General features: G+C 47.8%; 1 protein-coding gene across 1 annotated transcript; it reads left to right on the forward strand.

Moving 5' to 3' along the window:
• Positions 1 to 1,049: 1,049 nt before the first annotated feature.
• On the forward strand, positions 1,050 to 20,027 carry C1H7orf57 (chromosome 1 C7orf57 homolog). The gene is made up of 9 exons (XM_014793647.2): positions 1,050 to 1,131; positions 1,606 to 1,737; positions 5,936 to 6,121; positions 8,088 to 8,196; positions 10,370 to 10,526; positions 14,749 to 14,846; positions 16,366 to 16,583; positions 17,685 to 17,699; positions 19,305 to 20,027. The coding sequence occupies exons 2-9, from the start codon at positions 1,707 to 1,709 to the stop codon at positions 19,349 to 19,351; spliced, it is 861 nt and encodes a 286-aa protein (XP_014649133.2). The 5' UTR covers positions 1,050 to 1,131; positions 1,606 to 1,706; the 3' UTR covers positions 19,352 to 20,027.
• Positions 20,028 to 20,707: the final 680 nt, after the last annotated feature.

Genomic DNA, 20,707 nt, shown 5'->3' on the forward strand with positions numbered 1-20,707 from the left:
AGCTGAAGACCCTGAAAATCCATCACAGTATTGTGTTAGAGCTCAATAAACCACAGAGTTAGGGTTAGTTCCTGTCCCAAGACCTATCTTTTCATTACCCAATTCCTATACAACCTGTCTCCTGCTAGATTTCTAAGGCTTTACTTGAGTAACCAAAGTGGCACCTTGTTTAGCTCAAGTTGCCAAATGACCACCATTAAAAAGGTCTTGATTTATTATTTTATTTTCAATAAGAGAAAACCAAAGCTCCACACTGTTGCCTCAGTCGGTGGAACAGGTTGGAGTCAGGCAAGATTTCTCTGACTGTTCTCTGTAATAGTTTACCCCTGTGTAACTCACGCTGGGTCAACACGGGGTCGTTGTCTCCACTGCTCGCCCAGGGCAGCATGGAGCTTTCCGGACAACAAATTGCCATCGCTGTTGTGTGCCACTGGCTTCACCGAGCGGTATGCCAGAGAGACCCTCTCCCTTCTCGTGGAGCACCGTTCATAATACGACCCAAATCCAGCCTGGCCACAACTTCGCACTGACGTCCAATGTTGGGACTCGGAACACTGTTCCGTAGAAACACGGCCTCAGGCCTTATCAAAGTGTGTCTCAACTTACACACCAGAAACACTCCTGAAAAAATAAGGTGCGAGGAAGGACGTTTACGTGATCGGTTTCTCTACTGACACACCGTTGGCAGAAACGTCCTTGCTGAGTTTTCCCAGGTACTTCTTCTTCTTCTTTTAAAAAATGCATTAAATAAATGGGAGGTTGACGAGCAAATCTCTGTCTCGTTCTTCTGGACCGCTGTGTGGAACTCGCTGGAGGGGAGCGGAAGACCAGCAGCAGGCCCCGCCCCCGCTAGCAGGCCACGCCCCCGCCCCACCCCCTGCCGCGGTTTACAGCAGGCCGCGCTCTGCCCCTGGCCCTGATTGGCCGGCTGCGGCCCCGCACGCCTCCCCGATTGGCTGCCGGCGCCCCACCCGCACCCGCCAGTTGGCCGCCGGGCCGTTTCCCGGGCGACGCGAGTTGTTGTGGTTTCGCGCCGCGCTGGGAGTTTGGGATTAGCCGCGGCAGCCGGCAGAGTACAGGCTCCGGCCTCCTGTGCTGCGGGCAGCACCCACCGAGATCCTCCGAGTGCTAGTGAGCGAGGGGCTGAGGCCAGGGGGCGGGGCCGGGGAGGGGGGACTGTCACTCGGGACCGAGGAGCACCGGGCCGGGGCGGGACCTCGGAACCTGTTGTCCCCTGCTGGATCCCCGCTTGGATGTGCCCCTGCTGTCTACGCGGTACAGACGTGCCTCTGCTGTATATACTCCGTGTGGACCTGCCCGAGCTGAATACCAGCATGCATGTGCTCCTGCTGTATACTCGCGATTACCTGTTGTCCCGTGCTGTATACGTGCGTGGACGTGCCCCTTCTGTATACCCGGCATTAATGTACTCTGCGGTATACCGGGCGTGGATGTGCCCCTGCTGTACACCCGCGTGCGTGTGCCCCTGCTGTATACCCGCGTGGGTGTGCCCTGCTGTACACTGGGCATGAATGCGCCCCTGCTGTATAACCTCGTGGGCGGGCACGCCCTTCCTTAGTAATGAGATGCCCGCATACGTGTCAGGTGCAGGCGGACAGACAAAACAGGGGCGCGGAGGTGGCCTCTGCAGCTCAGTTCCTGGCGGCGGTTCCCAGCTCAGCCCTGAACACCCGACCCGACCCGTCATGAGGAACACGGGCCGCTACGCTCCCTGCGGTGAGTGACCACGCGGAAAGAGCGGTGTGTCTTTCTGCTGCTGGCCGGGCTGGGAACCCAGCACCCTGCGTGGGGGGTGGGGGGCGCGTGCACCCGCAGGGGTTGGGGATGAAACTAACGCATGATACCCTCAAAGAAAGCTGCACACTGCTCCTGTGCCCCAGTGTCCAAGCAAGGCTTAAACGGAAGTAAGGGGGGTTGGGGGGGATTAGTCTTGTTTTTCTCTATTTTCAACAAAAGAAAACCAGGCTACCGCTGTTGCCTCAGTCGTTGAAGCAATAGCATCTCTTTGAAATTTTCTCTGTAATAGTTTAGTGGTCTGTAACCTCACAGCTATTTCCCTGAATGTTGACTTACGCATTTTCATTTTCAGCTGAGTGCCCATGTAGTCCGTTGACTACCTACTTCCTGCTCCTGATTTAGACCCCAAGTAGGTTACCTGTGTCTCCTGCTTTAAGTGAGTGGACACAGGAAACACGAGTTGGGTGCAGGTTCATGTGGCAGTGGGGCTTCTCACTTCCCAGGATTTGAAGCAGAAGGGAAGGGAGAAGACTTGGATGCTGTGGTCTGTTTTTGCCTTGTTTGATTCCTCCCCACCTTGAGAAGGGCTGGAGAGAGAGGGTAGAGAAAAGGATCTTGGTGCTCCGCTGGCAGGGAGAGGGTGGGAGCTGACAGGCACGCTGCAGCCCCTCACACCTGCTCCCAAGTGGAACAGAGTGTGGCCTTCACATGATCTAAATGTGCTTTTAGCCCAGAGCTCTGACTGTGACACTATTGGTGACACCATGGCTGAGAGCTGGGGTGGGGGGAGGGGGCGGTGCACAAGAGGCTTGGGGGTTTTCCTTCTCCACTGTGGGTTCTTAGCCTTCATGTGACTTCTCCGTGCCTTGGTGAGCAGCCTCCCCTACGTGAACAGTATTAAGAGATGCCGACATAAGCCAGGCACTGTTCTAAGCACTTTTATACACTAACATTTAACCTCATAGCACCCCGACGAGGTATCATTAACCCCAGTTTATAGATGAAGAAACTGAGGCACACAGAGTTTTAGGACGCTGCCTGAGGTTGCGCACCTCACAGGTGGCTCCTCTGCCCAGACTTTAAGCCCTGTTCTCTGAGGCCGAGGCAGCCCAGAGGCAGGAGCCCCTGGGGTGTGTGCGCATATGACACTGCCTTGTGGCTTGGAGACCAAAGAGCTCTCTCAGCCTGTCTCCTGATTGATAAAGGGAAGGTGCTCACGTCCTGCACCTGAGGAGGCATGGAAGCCACGTTAGAGAAATCTACACCACAGTGAGTGATCTGGTGTCATACAAAGACTCATAACTTTTGTTGTGAGTGACAAAAGCTACAAGACAATTCTCATCCCTTTAACCCTGTGTGTGTGTGTGCGGTGGTGACAGTTGATTCTCAGTGACATAGGCCCTCACTGTGAGCTCCTTTGCACCCAGTTATGAATGGCAGATTGGATGAGAGTTCAGTGCCTGTCCGAAGCTTCCAGTAATGAGAAGTAGAAGATACACTGTTCTCTGTGGATTAATTAGTAATCAAAACACAGAAAGGAAAAATAAAGCAAGAATCGAATGCCTTCCCTCTAAAAGAGGAAATATTTGAACGGCATGTGATCAGAGCATGAAGCTCCTAAATTCATAATTCTTAAATTGATTCTCTGTGAGCATTTGCACAATTCTTTAAACCTTTTCCAATGGTTTTTTTCCTCCTTTTCAAAACTGTATAATGTTGATTCAGCTAATTACTGTCCGTTAGGTATTTAAAAGATTTGTTGTGTTAAATATTCATTTTTATATGGTAAACCCAGTTTTAGTTCTAAGTAGAGCTTGGATGTCTAAGCTTTTAGCTTTGGAGGAAAGATTACCTCTTGCACATGGGACTCGTGTGTGTTTACACAAATTGATCTCTTCAGCACCGTTTTCCTGGGCCCCTACTGTATTCGTCAGGGTTCTCCAGAGCAACAGGACCAACAGGATGTTGTGAGGGCTGCCATGTATGAGCTGGAAAAAAGGTTTTCACCCACGATCCTCAACTGGCCCTTAATTGAAGTATATTTTATTTATGCGCCAGCCTGCTAATTGCCTCCCTCTGTGCACTTGGCTCTCCTCCTCTCTTCCTCTCCATGGTTGCAGACTTTCAGCTGGGCATGCCAGTTTATCCAAGGCTGTCTTGTCTCATATAGTATCTGCACGTGGCCCTCACTGTATGTATATGTATATGTATATCTATATCTGAGATTCATTTATTTTAAGGAATTGGCTCATGCAGTTGTGGAGGCTGGCAAGTCTGAAATCTGCAGGGCAGTCTATTAGGCTGGAGACCCAGGGAAAGGTTGATGCTGCAGTCTTGAGTCCAAAGGCTGTCAGGAGGCAGAATTCCTTCCTCCTCTGAGGACCTCAGTCTTTTCTCTAAAGTCCTTGAACTGATTGGATGAGGCCCACCCACATTATGGGGGTGATCTGCTTTACTCAGTCTACTGATTTGACTGTTAATCTCATCTAAATAATACTTTCACAGCAACATCTAGACTCATGTTTGACTAAATATATGGGCATCATGGCTCAGCCAAGTTGACATGTAAAATTACTCATCACACCAGCTGTGGGGCAGGTTCTCTGTTAGACCTGAATGTCATGCATTTGCAACCACCAGTTCTAGTAACTGCTTTTAAATGCACAAGTCACTTGTGCCATGCTAATGGCATCTTTCGTATTTTACATTCTTCCTGAATTTTGTTTCCAAAGTTTTTCAATCAGCTGCGATATTTTTTCTTATATTTGGACATGCAGTTAATCAATTTCTGATGCAAAGAGTCACCTAAAACACCAATAGTGCGAATGTCCCCCGATCTCTCCCCTCTGTGGGGTCATGAGGACACACTGATAATTGCAGGTCCCTGGGCTTCTGCCAACACCTCTCACTCCTGACACGGAGTCTCATGAGTGGTCCAAGCAGCCTGCGGGGCTCTGTCCTGGGTGCTCTCAGCTCCCATGCCCACTTAGGGGGCCCCATGGCTCTGCCAAGGCCAGTTCAGGTCATTGTCCATGGCGCCTCTCTCCCTGGAGCTCAAATCAAGGTGGGGAGGAAGGGCAGACAGCAAGCTGTCCTTCCCTTTCCTCTCCTTCATCCTTCCACATGGGCACACCCAACTTCCTCTTCATGGGACCCCAACCCTATAGAAATCACACATCCGTTATCTACACTCAGTGGGCTTCAACTTCATGGGACCCAACTTGATGTTTTGGAGGGAGCCAGACTCAGCCACCTCACGAATCTGCGGTCTGAGATAGTTTTCCATATGAGGTTGCCCTGGCCAAGGTCCTTGCCTTCCCTCCTCTCTTTTCGGCAACTCTCTAGAGCTCTGGTCACCTTTCATTAATGATTTCTCGTGATGTCCTACTTTGGCCTCAAGCAGAAAGCACGAAAGTGTAGGGGCTTATGTGGACAGGGCTCCAGCATCTGAGAGGCGGGTCTGCCTGAATCCTGGCCCCCTGGGATGGTGGGACAGGGGCAGTATGGGGGCTTCAAATAAGGTTGTCACGGGATGAGGCTTCCCTGACAGCGCCTCCATCCTGCCTCCTCTTGCTCTTGTCAAACAGGTAAACGTGCTCAAGAAGGCTGTTACTTCTGTGATGGAATTTATATCTTAGTGGTTTTAATCTACTAAATTGATCAAATCTTGACCAAGATTTGGCCACATATTCCATAGACTTGCCCATAATGTTAAGCTATTTGGGATTTTTCAGGAATGTGTATGTCCAATTTCATGGAGAATTAAAAGAAAAGAGAGAGACAGTGCAAGACACACGTAAGGGGACTCGGATACCGCACTGGGAGGCTGAAAACCCAGCAGAAGAGGCTCCACTCTCACTGCTTTGGAGCAGAGGGGCAGTCAGTAGCAAAGCAACCAGCAGGCCTCGTGGAAGGCTCTCTTCCTTCTGCTGGGATCAGTGGTGGCATGCTGGTGGGCTTTAGAGCCTTTTAATTACATAACTGGCAGGGTTATCCCACATCACAGGTGTTTAGAAGAGAGCAGTTTCTCCCTTCTGATGTCCTGTGGTGGTTTCTCCCGTGCCGATGTCCCATGGAGGGTGAGACACCCTCCCTGGCATAGCCATCATTCGGGCAGTGGACCAAACCAACCTGAACTCTGTGTGTAACAACTCCACCCTTGGCCTCCCCTCCCTAGACTGGTATTACCACCTTCCCATGCAGCAGTCCAAGAAGGCTGTGGATGCTCCACCAGCGTCCCAGATCCCAGGTCTCAGTGATCTGAGGGAACCAGCCAATGGGCACGCGCTTGGGACGCGAAGGTACTGGATCAGAGAAACAGACTCCGAGTACGTGAAGCTTGCCAAGCAAGGTGGCCGGCCTGGTGAGCACTGTGGGCACTTCCAGTGTCTTGCTTTGTGGGGGGAGTGATGGGTCATTTTGGTCGTCATCTCTTCCATATAGATATATTACTGTGCAGTCTATGAGTTTTGCCCGAGGCCTTTGGGAATTTACGTTGATTGAGCCAGTTTGGGATGAGCGTACTCTTCAGGGACGTGCTACCTTTATGAGCAAGACTGAGTAGACTTTGAATTCTCAGAATTGGCTTCATAGGATTTTTCTCCTGAGTGACACCTTGGTGGCGATTCACCCCACCTCGTTTTATATCCTGATGGAGAGAAGCTCAGAAACTGTCCGCCCGCTGGAGCACTGAGCTCTGCACTTCCACGGCCTTGCTCCGGGCAAGCACTTTCTCACTAGCCTGTGCAGTGTTCGTTTCCTGCTGTTCCTGCTCATTGCCCTGTCTTATGATTTAATATGTTCTAAATAATGAAGGCTACAGACTGGTTTCCCCAGTGATGTTGATGAGCATCAGACTTTTGTCCATGATTTAATCGAGAAAGTACTGCTTGCTCGTCCTAATAGAAATCGCTGACCAGAGGTTAAGGAGTTACGTCTAAAACGGCTTACACCAGGCTTTGTCGTAAGTGGCATTGAGAGATACTAACCTTTTTTTCTGGCTGCCATTACCCCTCAGGAGATTGTCATGGGGAACGGGAAACAAAATGGCAACGTCTGGGCTTTAATGTTAAAAAGCTCAGAAGAAACCATTTGATTCACTACACGTAAGGCACACAGACAGGACCTCTCCACGCTCCTGCCATTGGTTAGAAGGACAGCTGGCAAAATCCGAACAAGATCTGTAAATTAGATACAGGGATTGCAACAACACTAACTTCCCGACTTTGGTCATGTACTGTGATTATGTAATAACCATCTTCTCGAAACTTCCACTGGAATATATAGGGGTGAAGGGGCCTCAGGTCTGCCACATGCTCCCAAAAAACAGCAATGACAGTGACAATACTTAATGGGAGACAGAGATGGAGAGGGAGAGAATGATAGAGCAAATGTGAAATGAAATGTTAGCATTTGGGGAATCTGGGGGAAGGGTCTAGGGGAATTCATACTATTCTTGCAACTTTTCTCTAAGTCTGAAATATTTAAAAAATCAAAAGTTAAAAATTTCTTACTGATAGTAAGAAATCAGGAGATGTTGGCTACTGCCACCGCTGTTATCATCATCACTTTGCTGTCCTTATTAGCAGGCAAAACCGGTCCTTCCCCGCTCCCTGCCTGTTGACACCCCACCAGCCCCCCAGCTATGAAAAGGCCCTTGGAGCCAGGGGAGGGAGGGATGGAAGCTTGAGAGCAAGTGGGTAAACGGGGGCTGGAGTGAGTCTGCGAGAAGGACCCTAGTGCTCCATGCCTCTCAGGGGGCTCCAAGGTGAGGCACGGATTACCACCCCCGCCCCACAACATGACTTAGAGGGGCCTGTGCCCCACTTATCACTGGAACCTGGAGGGCCAGCTTCCACCAGAAATGCTGTGAGGGCCAGGGACAGCCCCACGGTGGCAGAGGAGAACAGTCGGGCTGTCCTGTCTTAAGCTGCAGGGACGGCGTGGGGGTAGCTGAGAGGGGCAGCCCGCAAGCAGCCCCCTGGAGACCTGAGGAGTCTCGCCCTCACAGATGTCAGGGAGCGACACACTTCACCCAGGAATGGATGGATGATGGCATGCGCAGATGCCACCTCAGGGCGAGGGGTGGGATTGGGGTGGGGGGATTTGCACAAGGGATGTCCTTCCTAAGCACCAAGCAGGACCCATATCTCAGCATGTGCCCAGGCCGGTGAGGACCAGGGACTGCCCTGATGTCCTGTGGCCCCCAGAGCCCAGAGGCAACCCCCAGGAGAAGTCACAGTTCCCCTCGTAAACTGTGACCGGCCTGCTAGTACTGCCCCGCACCCGGGTCGGGGGGCCCACTCACAGTGCGTCTTCTTGGCTTTGAGATCTGCTGAAGCACTTTGCCCCCGGAACCAGGAAAGGCTCCCCGGTCACCTACTCTTTACCAGACTGGTACGTCCACCACAGCAAGCCGCCCTCGGCCGACCAGAGACAGTGAGTATCGTGCCGCATCGTACTGTTGTTCATCTTTACAGCAAAAAAAAAAAGTTAGCTCAATTAGAATCTTACATATACAAAGGTATAATACTGATACCAATAGTGTAATATTGCAACTCCAGGTAGTGTTGCATAACAGCCAGCTCTTTGGGGGGTGCAGCATCAGTTGTTGGAGCACCAGAGTTCTGGAAATCTCCATCGTGTTTGGCACTCTAGAATTGTACCTCTCGGGGGCTGCTTCAAGTTTTTGTTCTCTGTACCACAGCCTCCTATAAACAACAGCTTATCCCAAAGCTTTCTTCTCACTGAAGAAGAAGGGTGCCATTCAAGGCCAGAAACACAGGAAATCCTAAATTTCTATGGTGATTACAGAGTTATGGGGAGCCACTGTCCCCCAGAATGTTTGAAATGTCTGAGAAATTCCTATGTTTGGGCATGCAGACTATAGCTTCCCAGCTGCCTGTCGTGGACTGAGCAGTAATGCGGAAAGTCACTTCAGAGCGCTTGCTTTCCCGGTTGGCTTGGAAAGCAGGCGCTGGCAGATGTGTCCCATTGTCATCAGGGTTGCTGGAGGCTCTGCCTGTGGTCACAGTGCAGTTTTGTTTTCAGGATTCTTCTTTCTCTGTTCTTTAAAACTGACACAGCTTCCCTCTGAGGGAGCCTCATCCAGAGAGAAACAGCAAGGACCAGCAGGGGGAAAGGGGGAGAGGGAAGCAGGAGGCTGGGGCACCGGCAAGAGGCTTCCGGCGACAAAAGACCAGGACCACAGGGGGATGCGTGGGCTGGGTTTCCTGTCTTTCTTGATCCTGCAGCCCATCCCACCTTACCTGAGCAGCTTGGCCACATCTGTGGTTTCTCTTCCAGAGTACTGCAGTCACCTCCCAGCCTGCATTCCCAGCCTCTGACCTCTGTTCCCTGGCCTCTCCTTGAGACCTTAGGGGCCTCCAAGCTGCCTTCTTCCAGCCCTCTGTCTCAGGGAGAGGTGGGACCCCCTTCTTTTCTCTCCCTTTCTCCATTCCCCTGCTCTGACTAGCCCAGTTCCTGCCAGGCATCGCGTCCTGGAGGACTCCAGCTTCTTCTACATCCCTCCCCCACCTCCCGCCTCCTCCCCTCCGCTCCCCTCTCTCTCCTGCATCCTCTCCTCCCCCTCCCCTCCTCCCTCCCCTCTCTATTCTTCCCTCCTCCTCTCCTCCCCCTTTCCCCTTCTGCCCGCTTCCTCCTCACTTCCCCCACTGCTGCCCCTGGCAGTGCGCCTCCTCCAGTCCCAGCCCCTCCATGCTCCAAGCCCAGCCTACTTCAGTTATCCAGTTATACTATGAAATTGAAAATCTGCTCCCCCGCCCCAGGTTTTCTTGGCCCTAACTGCTGCTAGGGTCAAGTCCCAGCCCTTAGCCTGCTTAGTAAGTCCTTCCCAACCTGGGATGCACAGGGTGGTGAGGAAATAGGAGAAAGCCCACAGGCACCCAAGACCTGTGCTCCTTAGCCCGCCCAGGCGCTTTCCACGCTCCCGGAGCTGAGGTGCCACGCTGCTCACTGCTGAGCAAGTGGCAAAGGAGGAGCAGGATGTGGGTCAGCTCTGCAGCCTCCCAGACGCTTGGTGTGGGACACATGTACCTGGTCCTCCAGGGTTGACTTCAGTGTGCTCTGCCATTCAAACCTTCTGTGCTTGTGGGTGACCTTCCTGTATACATTGTTTGTGTGGGAAAACAGGCTGGAAGTTTAAATACCCACAGTAAAAATGGCTATCTAACAGAAAACAAAAGAAGGTTATATTTATTATTGTTAAATGATCATGTGAAATGGTAAATGTTGAGGATAGCCTAGCTATTTTAAGAGGACAAAGGAGTGGATAATATCATAAAAGAAATAATTATTTTGAAATTTATTAATTCATAAATAATTCATATTATTAATTTGTAATTTAATATATCTCATTTCACTATTGTTGACACAGCCCACTTGGGTCTTCAAGCTCTGGTGTGGGAGGAGGAAAAGGACGGTGTTTACTACATAAAAGCAGAGGCAGGGAAATGGAGGGAGGAAGGAAGGAGGAGGCGGGAAAGAAATGAGGGAGGGAAGAGAGAAGGGGGAGGGAGGGAGGGAGGCAGAGAGGGAGGGAGGAGAGATCAGGAAGTGGCATCAAGTTGGAACTCTCCATCTGTTTCTGCAGAATCCCTGCTGTCTCCATGCCAGATTACATGGTTTATGAAGAGTTTAACCCCGATCAGGCCAACGGTAACTATGAGTCCAGAAGAGGGCCATTTGACTTTGATGTGAAGACAGTTTGGCAAAGGGAGGCCGAGGAACTTGAAAAGGAGAAAAAAAAGGTGACAGGAGCCATAATAGACGCCTTGGCTCTGCTTGTCTCTCTGAATGAGTGATGTGATCCTTAGCAGGAGGTCTGTCTCGCGTTGCCCATGACACCACCATGGGTTCTGTCCTCTAAGTTTGCATCTACTGAAAGGCAAGAGGCCATGATAATAGAATCTTCCTTTGTGTTTTCATGAATGTTGACTCTATGAGGTGAGGTTACCTAAGTAAGTTTTAGCTAGTTAATGCTTATCTAGGGGAAAGCTGGCATGCCACTTGTCATCCTGCACATATAGAAAGGACATTTTATGTTTCTTCATTATCCAATTTCTGAACAGTTCCATTTTATTTAAGTATTTAAGCTAAAATTTCCCTGAAATATTCTTTATTGATAATAAAGGAAGAGAAGACGATGCTTTTCTTCTGTACAAACCCCCGGGGGTGTATTTGACCACGAAGGAGCAACTGGCTCCAAGGAGAAAGCCTTGTTAGGGGGTTTGTATTTCAAAGGAGCACTTGGGAACTCAAAAGCCACCTCTAGCTGGTGGCTTCGAGGCTGTGATAACTTGACCCCATCACCACCTGGAGCCCCACTGCCCAGAGCTCTGCAAAGTCCGCCGGCTCCAGCACCGAGGTCTGAGGTCAGCCTTAGTCCTTGGGACGTGGGATTCGTGAGAGAAACAGTGAGGTGCATGCGAAAAACAACAGCGGTGCTTTGATAATGAGAGCAAGACTAGACTGTCCCGATGCGGGGAGGCTGGGTGTTCCTGGCGCCGGCGCTTGTCGGTGTGGTGGATGGTCTGCGCCTGACTCCCCAGCCTGACTTCTCAGTGTCCGAGTTTGAGGAGAAACCCTGACAGTTTATTTCAGGGACTGGAGCAGTTGAACACCACGGGGGAAATGTCAGTTTCCTGCGTCAGGCCATCTGTTTTCTTCAAGACATCCGCACCTCCACCTGTGATTCTGGCTTTGGGTTGTTTGCACAATCAATGAAATGGACTGTTTTAAGGATCTGGTCTGTTTCTTGGTGGTATGTTAGTGGCTAAGCTATCCAGCAATAAATGGGACCTTTGAGTGTTAACCACGGTCACAATGCACATCTAGAAGAACTTGAAAACGCTAAGTGCTGTACCAACCCCAAATCAAGTGGGGTTAGTTAATAGCCTTTGACAAAAGCTGTGCTGGGGGCTGAACAATCTGGGCACGTGAAGCCAGCCCGTGCCCGCCTGTGCGTACATAAGGGGGTAGGATGAAAGGAGTTGTGGTTAAAAATGTAAACACTGCCCACAGTTAAATTGAAGGAACGTGGTGCTGGCTCCCATCTAGGAGGATGAGCAGCACGTGGGGAAGGGCCCGGATTGCCCTCCTCAGGTATTTTAATCGTCACTTTGGTACACAACTCGCCTCCCAGGAACATCGATTGCACAGGACCAGGGGGAGTTTTTTAATTTTCTCCCCGTGTCCTGCAGGGCCTGGCACAGCTAGAGTAAGAAATTTAACATGAAAACGTGCCACACCATTAAGCTAGTGAGTCATGCAGAATTTGACAGGCCTCTTTCCCCAGCCTCTCACAGGCCTGGCTGTCCCGTCCCATGTGCACCTGTGCCCTGCAACTGGGCCACAGGGAGAGGATCTGGGACACAGAGCTTCCCAGCCATGCTCTAGCCCCTCACTCGGCATGTGGCAGATGCCACAATATTTAGGGAAAAGTGTCACCAGCATTATGGGGTCTCGCTCACCTACAGGGTGATTGGGGTGGGTCTTGTCTCCTCTTTCTGAAGAGCCATCTTTTCTTCCTGTAAATGCTTGCAATACCTCCATGGGTTTTGTTTGCTTGCTTTTGTTTTTTGCTGTTTCCTTGTAGCATTTTTTTCCTATTTTGTTATAAGACATAATTTACACAGAGGAAATTCACCTTTTACTGAGCACTGCTCTATGAGTTTTGACAAATGCATACATTGCATAACCACCACAACCATCACGGTGCAGAGCTATTGCATCACCTCCAAATTTCCAAGCCCTTTTGTAGCCAACCCCTCCCCTCACCCTAGCCCCTGGCAAGCACTGGTCTGATTTCAGTCTTTATAGTCTTTCCTTTTCCCAAATATCACCTCAGTGGAACCATACTGTATATAGTCCTTGTGCCTGGCCTCTCCCACGTGGCATAACAAATCGGGAGCCATCTGTTGCGGATATGTGTAGTTCCTTCCTTTGTGCTTTGGAGGAGTTTCCATTGTAAGATAGTGGTGCACTTTCTCCATTCATCCATCCATCCGTCAGTTCATGGACACTCGGCTTGTTTCCAGTGCTTGACGATTATCAATAAAGTCACCGTCACCCTTTGAAAACAGAGTTTTTGTGTGAACATAGGTAAAGACCTAGCAGTTGGATTGCTGGGTCATATGGTGTGTGTTTACCTTCACAAGAAGCTGCCACGCTGTTTTCTAGAGCGACTGCACCATTTTACACGCCCCAGCCATAGTGTAGAGAGTTCCAGTTGCTCCACGTCCTCACCAGCACTTGGTTTTGTCAGGTTTTTTTTTTTTTGCTGAGGAAGATTGGCCCTGAGCTAACATCTGTGCCAATCTTCCTCTATTTTGTATGTGGGACGTCACCACAGCATGGCCTGATGAGTGGTGTGTAGGTCCGCGCCCGGGATCTAAACCTGTGAAGCCCAGGCCGCTGAAGCGGAGCGTGCAAACCTGACCACTACACCACCAGGCTTGCCCCTTGTCAGGTTTTTTTAAGCCGTTCTAATAGGGGCTCCTCATCATGGTTTTATTTTGTATTTCCCCAATGACTGATGGCAGGTTGAACATCTTTTCATGTTCTTTTTTGCCATTCATATATCTTCTTTGGTGAAGCATCTGTTCTAATCTTTTGCCCATTTTTTAATTGTTTGTTTTCTTATTATTGAGTTTTGAGTTCTTTATATATTCTGGACACAAATTCTTGCCCAGAGATGAGTTTAGCAAGTATTTTCTCTCAGTCTATAGCTTGTCTTTTTCTTCTCTTAACAGTGTCTTTGAAGGACAGCAGTTCCTACTTTTGTTGAGGTCTGATTCATCAATTGTTTTCCTTTACGACTTTGCTTTTGTTATTGCATCTATGAAATCTGTGCCTAAGCAAGGCCACACGACCTTCCTCCTGTGCCTTTGTCTAAAGGTTTTACAGTGCTCCGTTCCAGACTTAGTCCCTCGCCTGCTCTGGGCCCCTCTCCCCGCTGACTCGCTCAGGGCGCTTTCTTCCTGGGAGTCACCTTCTCCATCACTCCTTGTGTCCGTCATCTGCCGGGCCCTGCTTTTGCTTCTGATCAGCCCCGCTCTCCTTGTCCCCTGCTGCCACCTGGCTCAGGCGTCCCTGACGTTTGGCCCGAGATCCCCCTGCCCCTCTGGTCTTTCCGCTCCGAGTCTGCCTCCACTCTCCCCCGACATCCGCCTTTCCTCCCTCGCCGCCTCACGCACAGTTCCCTCCGGCAGCACCGTCCTCTCCTGTGCACACAGGCCCTTCTCAGATGCCACTCCCTCCCCTCCCATCTCTGCCTTCTTCCCTCCGGGATTCCTTAGCAGGATCAGGTGGTCTCCATCAGTCCTTCACTGACACACACACTCGAGTGTCTGCCGTGCAGGTGCGCCAGGGCAGATGGACAGGCGGGCACGTCACCCTGGTGCAGCACTCTCTTCCCGTAGCTGGGCAGTGTGGAAGCCCATCTTCAAGGATGAGCGAAGGAGCGAAGGACAGGTCTCTAACCCCAGTGTCCTTTCCCTTTGGCTCCACGTTGGTTCCCACTTGACAGTTCAGGATGAAGGAATTTGAGGTTCTTCCAAGACAGCCACTCCACAGTGGCTCTGCCTCAGGGTCACACGGTGCGGGGAGCTGTCCACCTGCGGGCGGGGGCACCCTGTCCTCTCCAGAGTCCCTTTAAGACCGGGTTCTCCTTTAGTATTTCACACTGTGAGTTGTTCACTGTTTTTCTTTCTGAGTAGATGCATCTTTGCTTGAATACAGCAACTGCTTTTGACTTACTGGTAGTCTCTTTTCAGAACCGCTGTGTTGGATGGGATTGTTGTTGAATTATATTTCATTGTGGCTGTTGACCAGTCAAATAATGGCCACGCTGCGAGTCCAGGCCTGGGTGGTTTGTACTTCTGCTACCGTCTGTGAGTTTTCTTCTCCTTTAGCGTCTGAGCTGCCGAACACTTTTCACTAAATCAGGGTTTTTTGTGTTTCTTCGTACAGGTGAGGCTACCAGCCATTAACTCAAAGTATCCAAGCAAAGTGGGGACTCCACTTGCCCCCAAAGACCCTGCAGGAAGTAGACTCTCCTTTCCTCCCATGTAAGTGCATGGGCAGTGCCAACACTGTCTGGATTCAGTTGGGGTTTGGTCTTTGATCTTTTGAACAAGTGACAACAGTGACAATGATGGCAACAACGTGCTATGCTAATGTCGGCCTAATGATATTCACTTCCCAGCAACACATTTCCGTAATGTGACTCTGATGTCACAACTTCCCCTGGACCAGCATACAAAGCCCTGGCCCAGCCTTGTCTACTCGCCTCCTATCCCAGTTTTCCTTCCTTCCTGGTGTCTGTCTGTGCCCCTGTGGAGCACATCTGTCCCCCTTCTGTGTCTCTGCTGTGGGGTCCTGCCTTGCGGAGGCTGAACTTCTCCAACAAGCTGCCCTGCTCTCCATGAGCCTGTGTCCTGCCTGAGACCTGCCTCCTGGAACCTGTCCTCACAAAGGCTCGTCTCTTAAACTTGGGGCCACTTGTCCTTACACGTATGTGTTGCTCAGTCCTGACGTTTTCTGTCACCAAGGCCTGGACCCTGGTGTCCGCACACAGTGAGTGCTCTGGCTCTGCATTAGGCTGGAAAACCTATGAGGCGCTCTGACATTTGGTTCATCTCCAGCTGGAGAGTGAGGTCCTCAGGCCTCCTGGCTCTCGTTACCTTCCCAGAATCCTAGTTAGTGTCTGAATCAATGTCATTAATCGTCTGACTCATTCTTCACACAGCTTCTCATCCATTGGGGAGAAAAACAATTAATCAGTTATATTATGTGTGACAAAAGCCATGAGAGCAGCACGCTCAGACTGGGAGGGAGAAAAAAAATGTATATATATATATGTATATATATCTAGAGGGAGAGAGAGGGCCATTAGGAATACCTTTAACAACAGAGTGATTTGCAAGTAAGAAACCTGAGTTTCAGAGCGAACAGGTATGTCGGGTGACACGTGTTACCTGTTTGACTTCCAAGCTGATGCTGCCTCCGTTACGTCAAACTGCCCTGTCACTCTTCAACGTAGGTTACAACGAGACGTGCAAATACGCAGCAGCAGAGGGAAATGTCAGAGAGAAGGCAAAGCTGTGCAAAGAAGCAGCAGATAATCTTTAATGGGCACAAGGAAGAACTAATTAAGGAACTAATAATTTGTCAAAAAAATTAAATAGAGTCTGAGCACCCCATTACTACAGGGAAGGGGTGTGTTTTCTGAAGAAGGCTTCCTGAGAAATGCTAGAATTATTGTCTTTCTAATTGGCTGCCATGGAGAAAGGTTTTGGAAACTGAACTAAGCATGGTCTCACCTGTACAAGGGATGCTTGGAAATATACTTCCTTATGCTTGAAAATAGAGAGGGAGAGATTGAGATTGAGAGAGAAGGAGGGAAATAGAGAGGAAGAGAGAGAGGTGGGGGGAGAGACTGAGAGAGAGAGAGAGAGAGAAATATCTCTATTATGTTTTAAAGGACGATAACACATCTCATTTATTATCAGTATGTTGGCCGAGAACGCATCTGGATTATCATGAACCTTTGTACTTAAGTTTGACATTAATTTTTCTCTTTTTGAGGCCTGGTCAAAAAACCAGTTCACCCACAAACTTTTCCAAACTTATTAGCAATGGTTATAAGGATGAGTGGTTACAGCAGCGAGCTGATTCAGACAAGAGGACCCCGCAGACATGCAGAGCACCCGCATCCTCTCAGTCTGCGCAAGACCCTGAAGGGCAGCAGGAGGCAGAGCCGTGCCCAGACCCGGAGGTTCTTGGAGGCTCTGAGGAAGTTCAAGGTGAGGTGCACCCAGCAGTCCACACTCGCTGAGGTTTTCGTTCATTGAGATGGCAGCAATGGACTTTTTCTTGTCTCATTATGTATCTCATAATGAGTAATCTAAAAACCATGTAAAAAACCTACAGAAGTATTGAGGTTACAGATACTCGTGAGGATAATATGTGTTTTGCTTTTTCCATCTTTACTCAGATGAATAGCAAAGTCATGATTTCTGTGGCTTTACTTTTTTTTTTTAATTGTCAGAAATTTTGATACTTCATTTGGTATACTGAATAAATGATCACAATTTTAGTCTCCTGGATCCACAAGATCCTGCTCCCTGCAATGCTTGACCTTCCGTGTAAGCAGTTGGTCCCCTTGAGGCAGCTTCATAAAAAGCCCTCAGTTCTTTGAAAAGAACTCACAATTCAAGCCTGAAATTATTCCATTATCAGCATTTCTTAAGCTTTATTATTAAACTCTGAATAGCTTAGAAGTTTCCCTGTAATTAGCTGTTCAAAAATACTATATTAGTTTTGATTTTTAAAAGTCACAGTTACAGGTAGAATTAGTCTTCTTTTTGGCCATGCGCATCTTAAAGCCTACCGAGTATGAGTGGAGTTCCCGTAGCTCTAGCAATTATTGACCATCTGCCTGTAGGCAACTTACTTTACTCTTGAGGCTTCATTTCTCTGATAGAGAGGAGGAAGGTGTGTTGCCTCTCTTCAAGCATCTGAAGTGTTTCATGAGATGCTTTGTAAGTGGGATCTGCTTGCGTCTCCATACCCAGCTCCTTACTCTGGTGGTGGCGCCTCCACCTGGTTAGGGGGATGTCATCAGCACCTGCTCGCTCTGCACTGTCACCAGGTTGGCCCTGGCCAGTTCTGTTAATGACTTACCCTCTCTCTCCATTGTCATGGTGGATATGTGACAAGTTCACACTCGATGTTGTTAAACAGTGCACTTTTGAACTTTACAATGGCAGTTGTGTCCTATGACATCACTTGAAGTAATACAGCCTTTTACTAATTCTTTAAGTAATTATTAAAAGTACTAATTCTTGTAATACTTAGTCTGTTTTACTAAATTGAACAACTAATGTGCTTGTTCTTTATTCCAGAGCCTTCTCCCCCAAGTGAGTATTTACAGAGAAACTGACCTGCATCCAAATATAAAAAGTGTCTTACACACAAAAAGATCGATGGACATACTTCTTAAATCTGAAGCGGAAACCTCTGGGCAGCCTGTGAGGTCCTGCTCCAAACCGCACGTATTCTAACCACAAAAGCCGGTGCCCTCTACTCTTTAAATAATCAGAGCTCTCGAAACACAATTTGGGGACAGCAAAAGAAGGACCACTTACATTATTACAAGATTATTTTATTCTTTTATGCATATTACACAAGATAAAACAAAGTTTAGTTCCATTGAGAGACATATATTGTATCACACACCATGTGAGAGATGTGGGTTTAAATAATGGAAAAGAGAGTGAAAAGGCACGGGAGGGCTCCAACTTAAAAATACAAACACAGCGGGCAGGGAGGCTCACCTACACAGGATATTGTAGGATTTTTAGCATTATTTTTCTGCATGGTCTGATGTAGATAGAATTTACTCCACTGCCAACAAAATACATAATCCAATCAAGGAACTATCATTTAACATTAGTATAAGTCCATAAACTTTCTACCAGGAAATAAATCATTGAGCGTGGTATGTAATCTCTGTGTTTAAATTAGCAGCAAGACCTGCTTCATCTCAGAGGAACGTTTTAACTATTCAAAATTAATGAAAGACTACGTGAGCAGTATTGCCCCTGCAATCTGGAAGAATCCCCATTTGGCTGAGGGAACCTGCTTCCTCTGGTTGTCTGGGTAGCGGAGGTGTCACTTCCCAGGTGTCACTCCCACTCTCACCAGGATTTCTGACCCTCAGCCCAGTGCTATAGTTGACGGCGGCCACATGCTCTCCCCTTCTGTTTCCTATTTCTTCTCCTGTCTGTCTTGGCTTTTATCTTGACGAAACAATGGCCAGCCCAGAGCATGCCTTTTCCTTTCCACTGGAAAACTCTCCACTGAAGAGCCTCTTGCTGTAACTTTCTGGACTTCATCAAGGCTTCTTATTAACGCTTCTTTCCCTCTACACGACACAGGATTATTATTTTTTTCTTAGCACAATTTCTGCAGCAATTCTAGACATTTTGGGCATGCCAGAAAGCTGGCCTTTAGATAACTGGCACAGTATTGTTCTTTGAAAGAGCTGGCATTAATGAAGGTGCATAGGACTTGGTGTGCAGGGACGAGAGCCACACAGCGTCCTCTGGGGGCTGGGGAGGAGTGCGGGCGTGCTAGTCTGAGTCGCCTCCCTCCTGCCCACTCACCTCGAGAGATTCTGCTCACCCCGTCAGTTCAGCTCAGCATGCTCCTGTCAGCAGACTTTTCAACACGTAGAGGTGGGACTCATGAATTTACACGTCTCCAACGGGGCACTGTGTTCTTGTCTAGCAGTGTGTGAGTTGGAGACTGATGTTTCCGATGCATGACTTGTGCCTGCAAGTAGGACCATGTGCTAAATTTTTACGTAGACTTCAGGAATAATCCTTATAAATAGGTACAGAAATGTATGTTTTCTTTTATTTAAAATTAATAGGTTAAATTTTTTAATTTATAAAAAATGTCATCTTTATCAATGTCATTTATCAAGAAATGTCAACTCATTTCTTTACTTTGCGTTGCAGGTCCAACAGCGTCTCCACCTGCGCCAACACCAGCAGAGCTCAAATAACCTCCGATACAATATGCATTTAGGATCATTTTCTAACGGCTAACTATGATCTGACTATGTTACAGCTATATTTACGTCTCCTGTTATATTTTATTAATATAGATTCTTGTGAAATAATTTCTCTTAAAGCAGATTTGACATCATTGTTGCATAGATGGTGCAAGTGTTGGGTTTTGCTTCTTGCATTTGTCTGGGATGTTAAGCACGTGGCCTTTGAGACGTTGTGCCTTGCTGGCCTGGGATGTCCCAGTGCCTTAGAACCAACTCCTTCCTACCCATCATCAGCTGACATTACTTCCTACTGTGTCTGCCTCTGTTGGTGGCATTCCTATTGAAATCCACTGTTTAGACTCTTAACTAGAAGAAGCCCACAGCCTTTTCCATTATTTGGTCCTATAATCTTTGTAGAAATAATTTTTCTGGTACAATAAAATATTTAATTCTAGAATATTCTAATACAGTTTATATTAATAAAAAGATTAATTTATTATGCCTTGAAGTTTTAAATATTTAATATAAAAACATTGTAGCATTTGTTAGTTTAAAATTTTTGCTAATATTTTCTTCATAAACTGAAATCCATAATATTAAACATTTATTATTTTGTATCCTTTACATAAAAATATATTTTAGTATTTAACTTAGTAGTCAACAAAAATGTTTTAATAATCCCACTGAATTCTCTTGTTTTATGTATTTTATTACTGTTTATAGTAAGTAATTAGCATTAAAATGTAGTTTTATATTTTGTACATTTAATTCATTAACAAAATAAAAATTTTCTGCTGGAAGATTTTTGGAGAGCCAAACAGGGTCACAGATATTTTAATGTCTTTCTCAGGATAAACTTATCATGCACTTGCTCACCTAAAATTTAGAAATTTTAAATTACTTCTTTGAGATAACTTAATTGAGAACATGTATCTATATTGTTCGATCAAACTGATATTACTATAGAAGAATGTATGCAGTGTGAAAAAGATGTGAATGGCTGTATGTATTGAATAAAAAGAATACAGCATTATAGTAAGAAGTTTATTTTTTCCCTCTTTTCTCCCTTTCCCTTCTCTTCCTCTACCTCAATTCCTACCTCATTCTCAGACACCCCACCCTAATGAAAAAATCTTCAGAAGCAGACAGTAGCAGCTTACAACTCTTTAATTCTTGTTTTAGGTTATTAGAGTAACAGAAACCTGTGGTTTAGGGAGAAGACAAAATTTGGAGTAAGGACCTGTGATCAAATCTTGGCTCCATCTTGGGCAGCCAGGGTCTGTTACTGAAAAAGCCAATCCTGCAGTTAACTTTCTGCTTGGACAAATACAACAAACATATTAGGAAAACAGAAAACTTGCAAAT

The sequence above is a fragment of the Ceratotherium simum genome, chromosome 1 (genome assembly GCF_057802395.1).
Source record: "Ceratotherium simum simum isolate JZ-2026a chromosome 1, ASM5780239v1, whole genome shotgun sequence".
Taxonomy (NCBI): domain Eukaryota; kingdom Metazoa; phylum Chordata; class Mammalia; order Perissodactyla; family Rhinocerotidae; genus Ceratotherium; species Ceratotherium simum.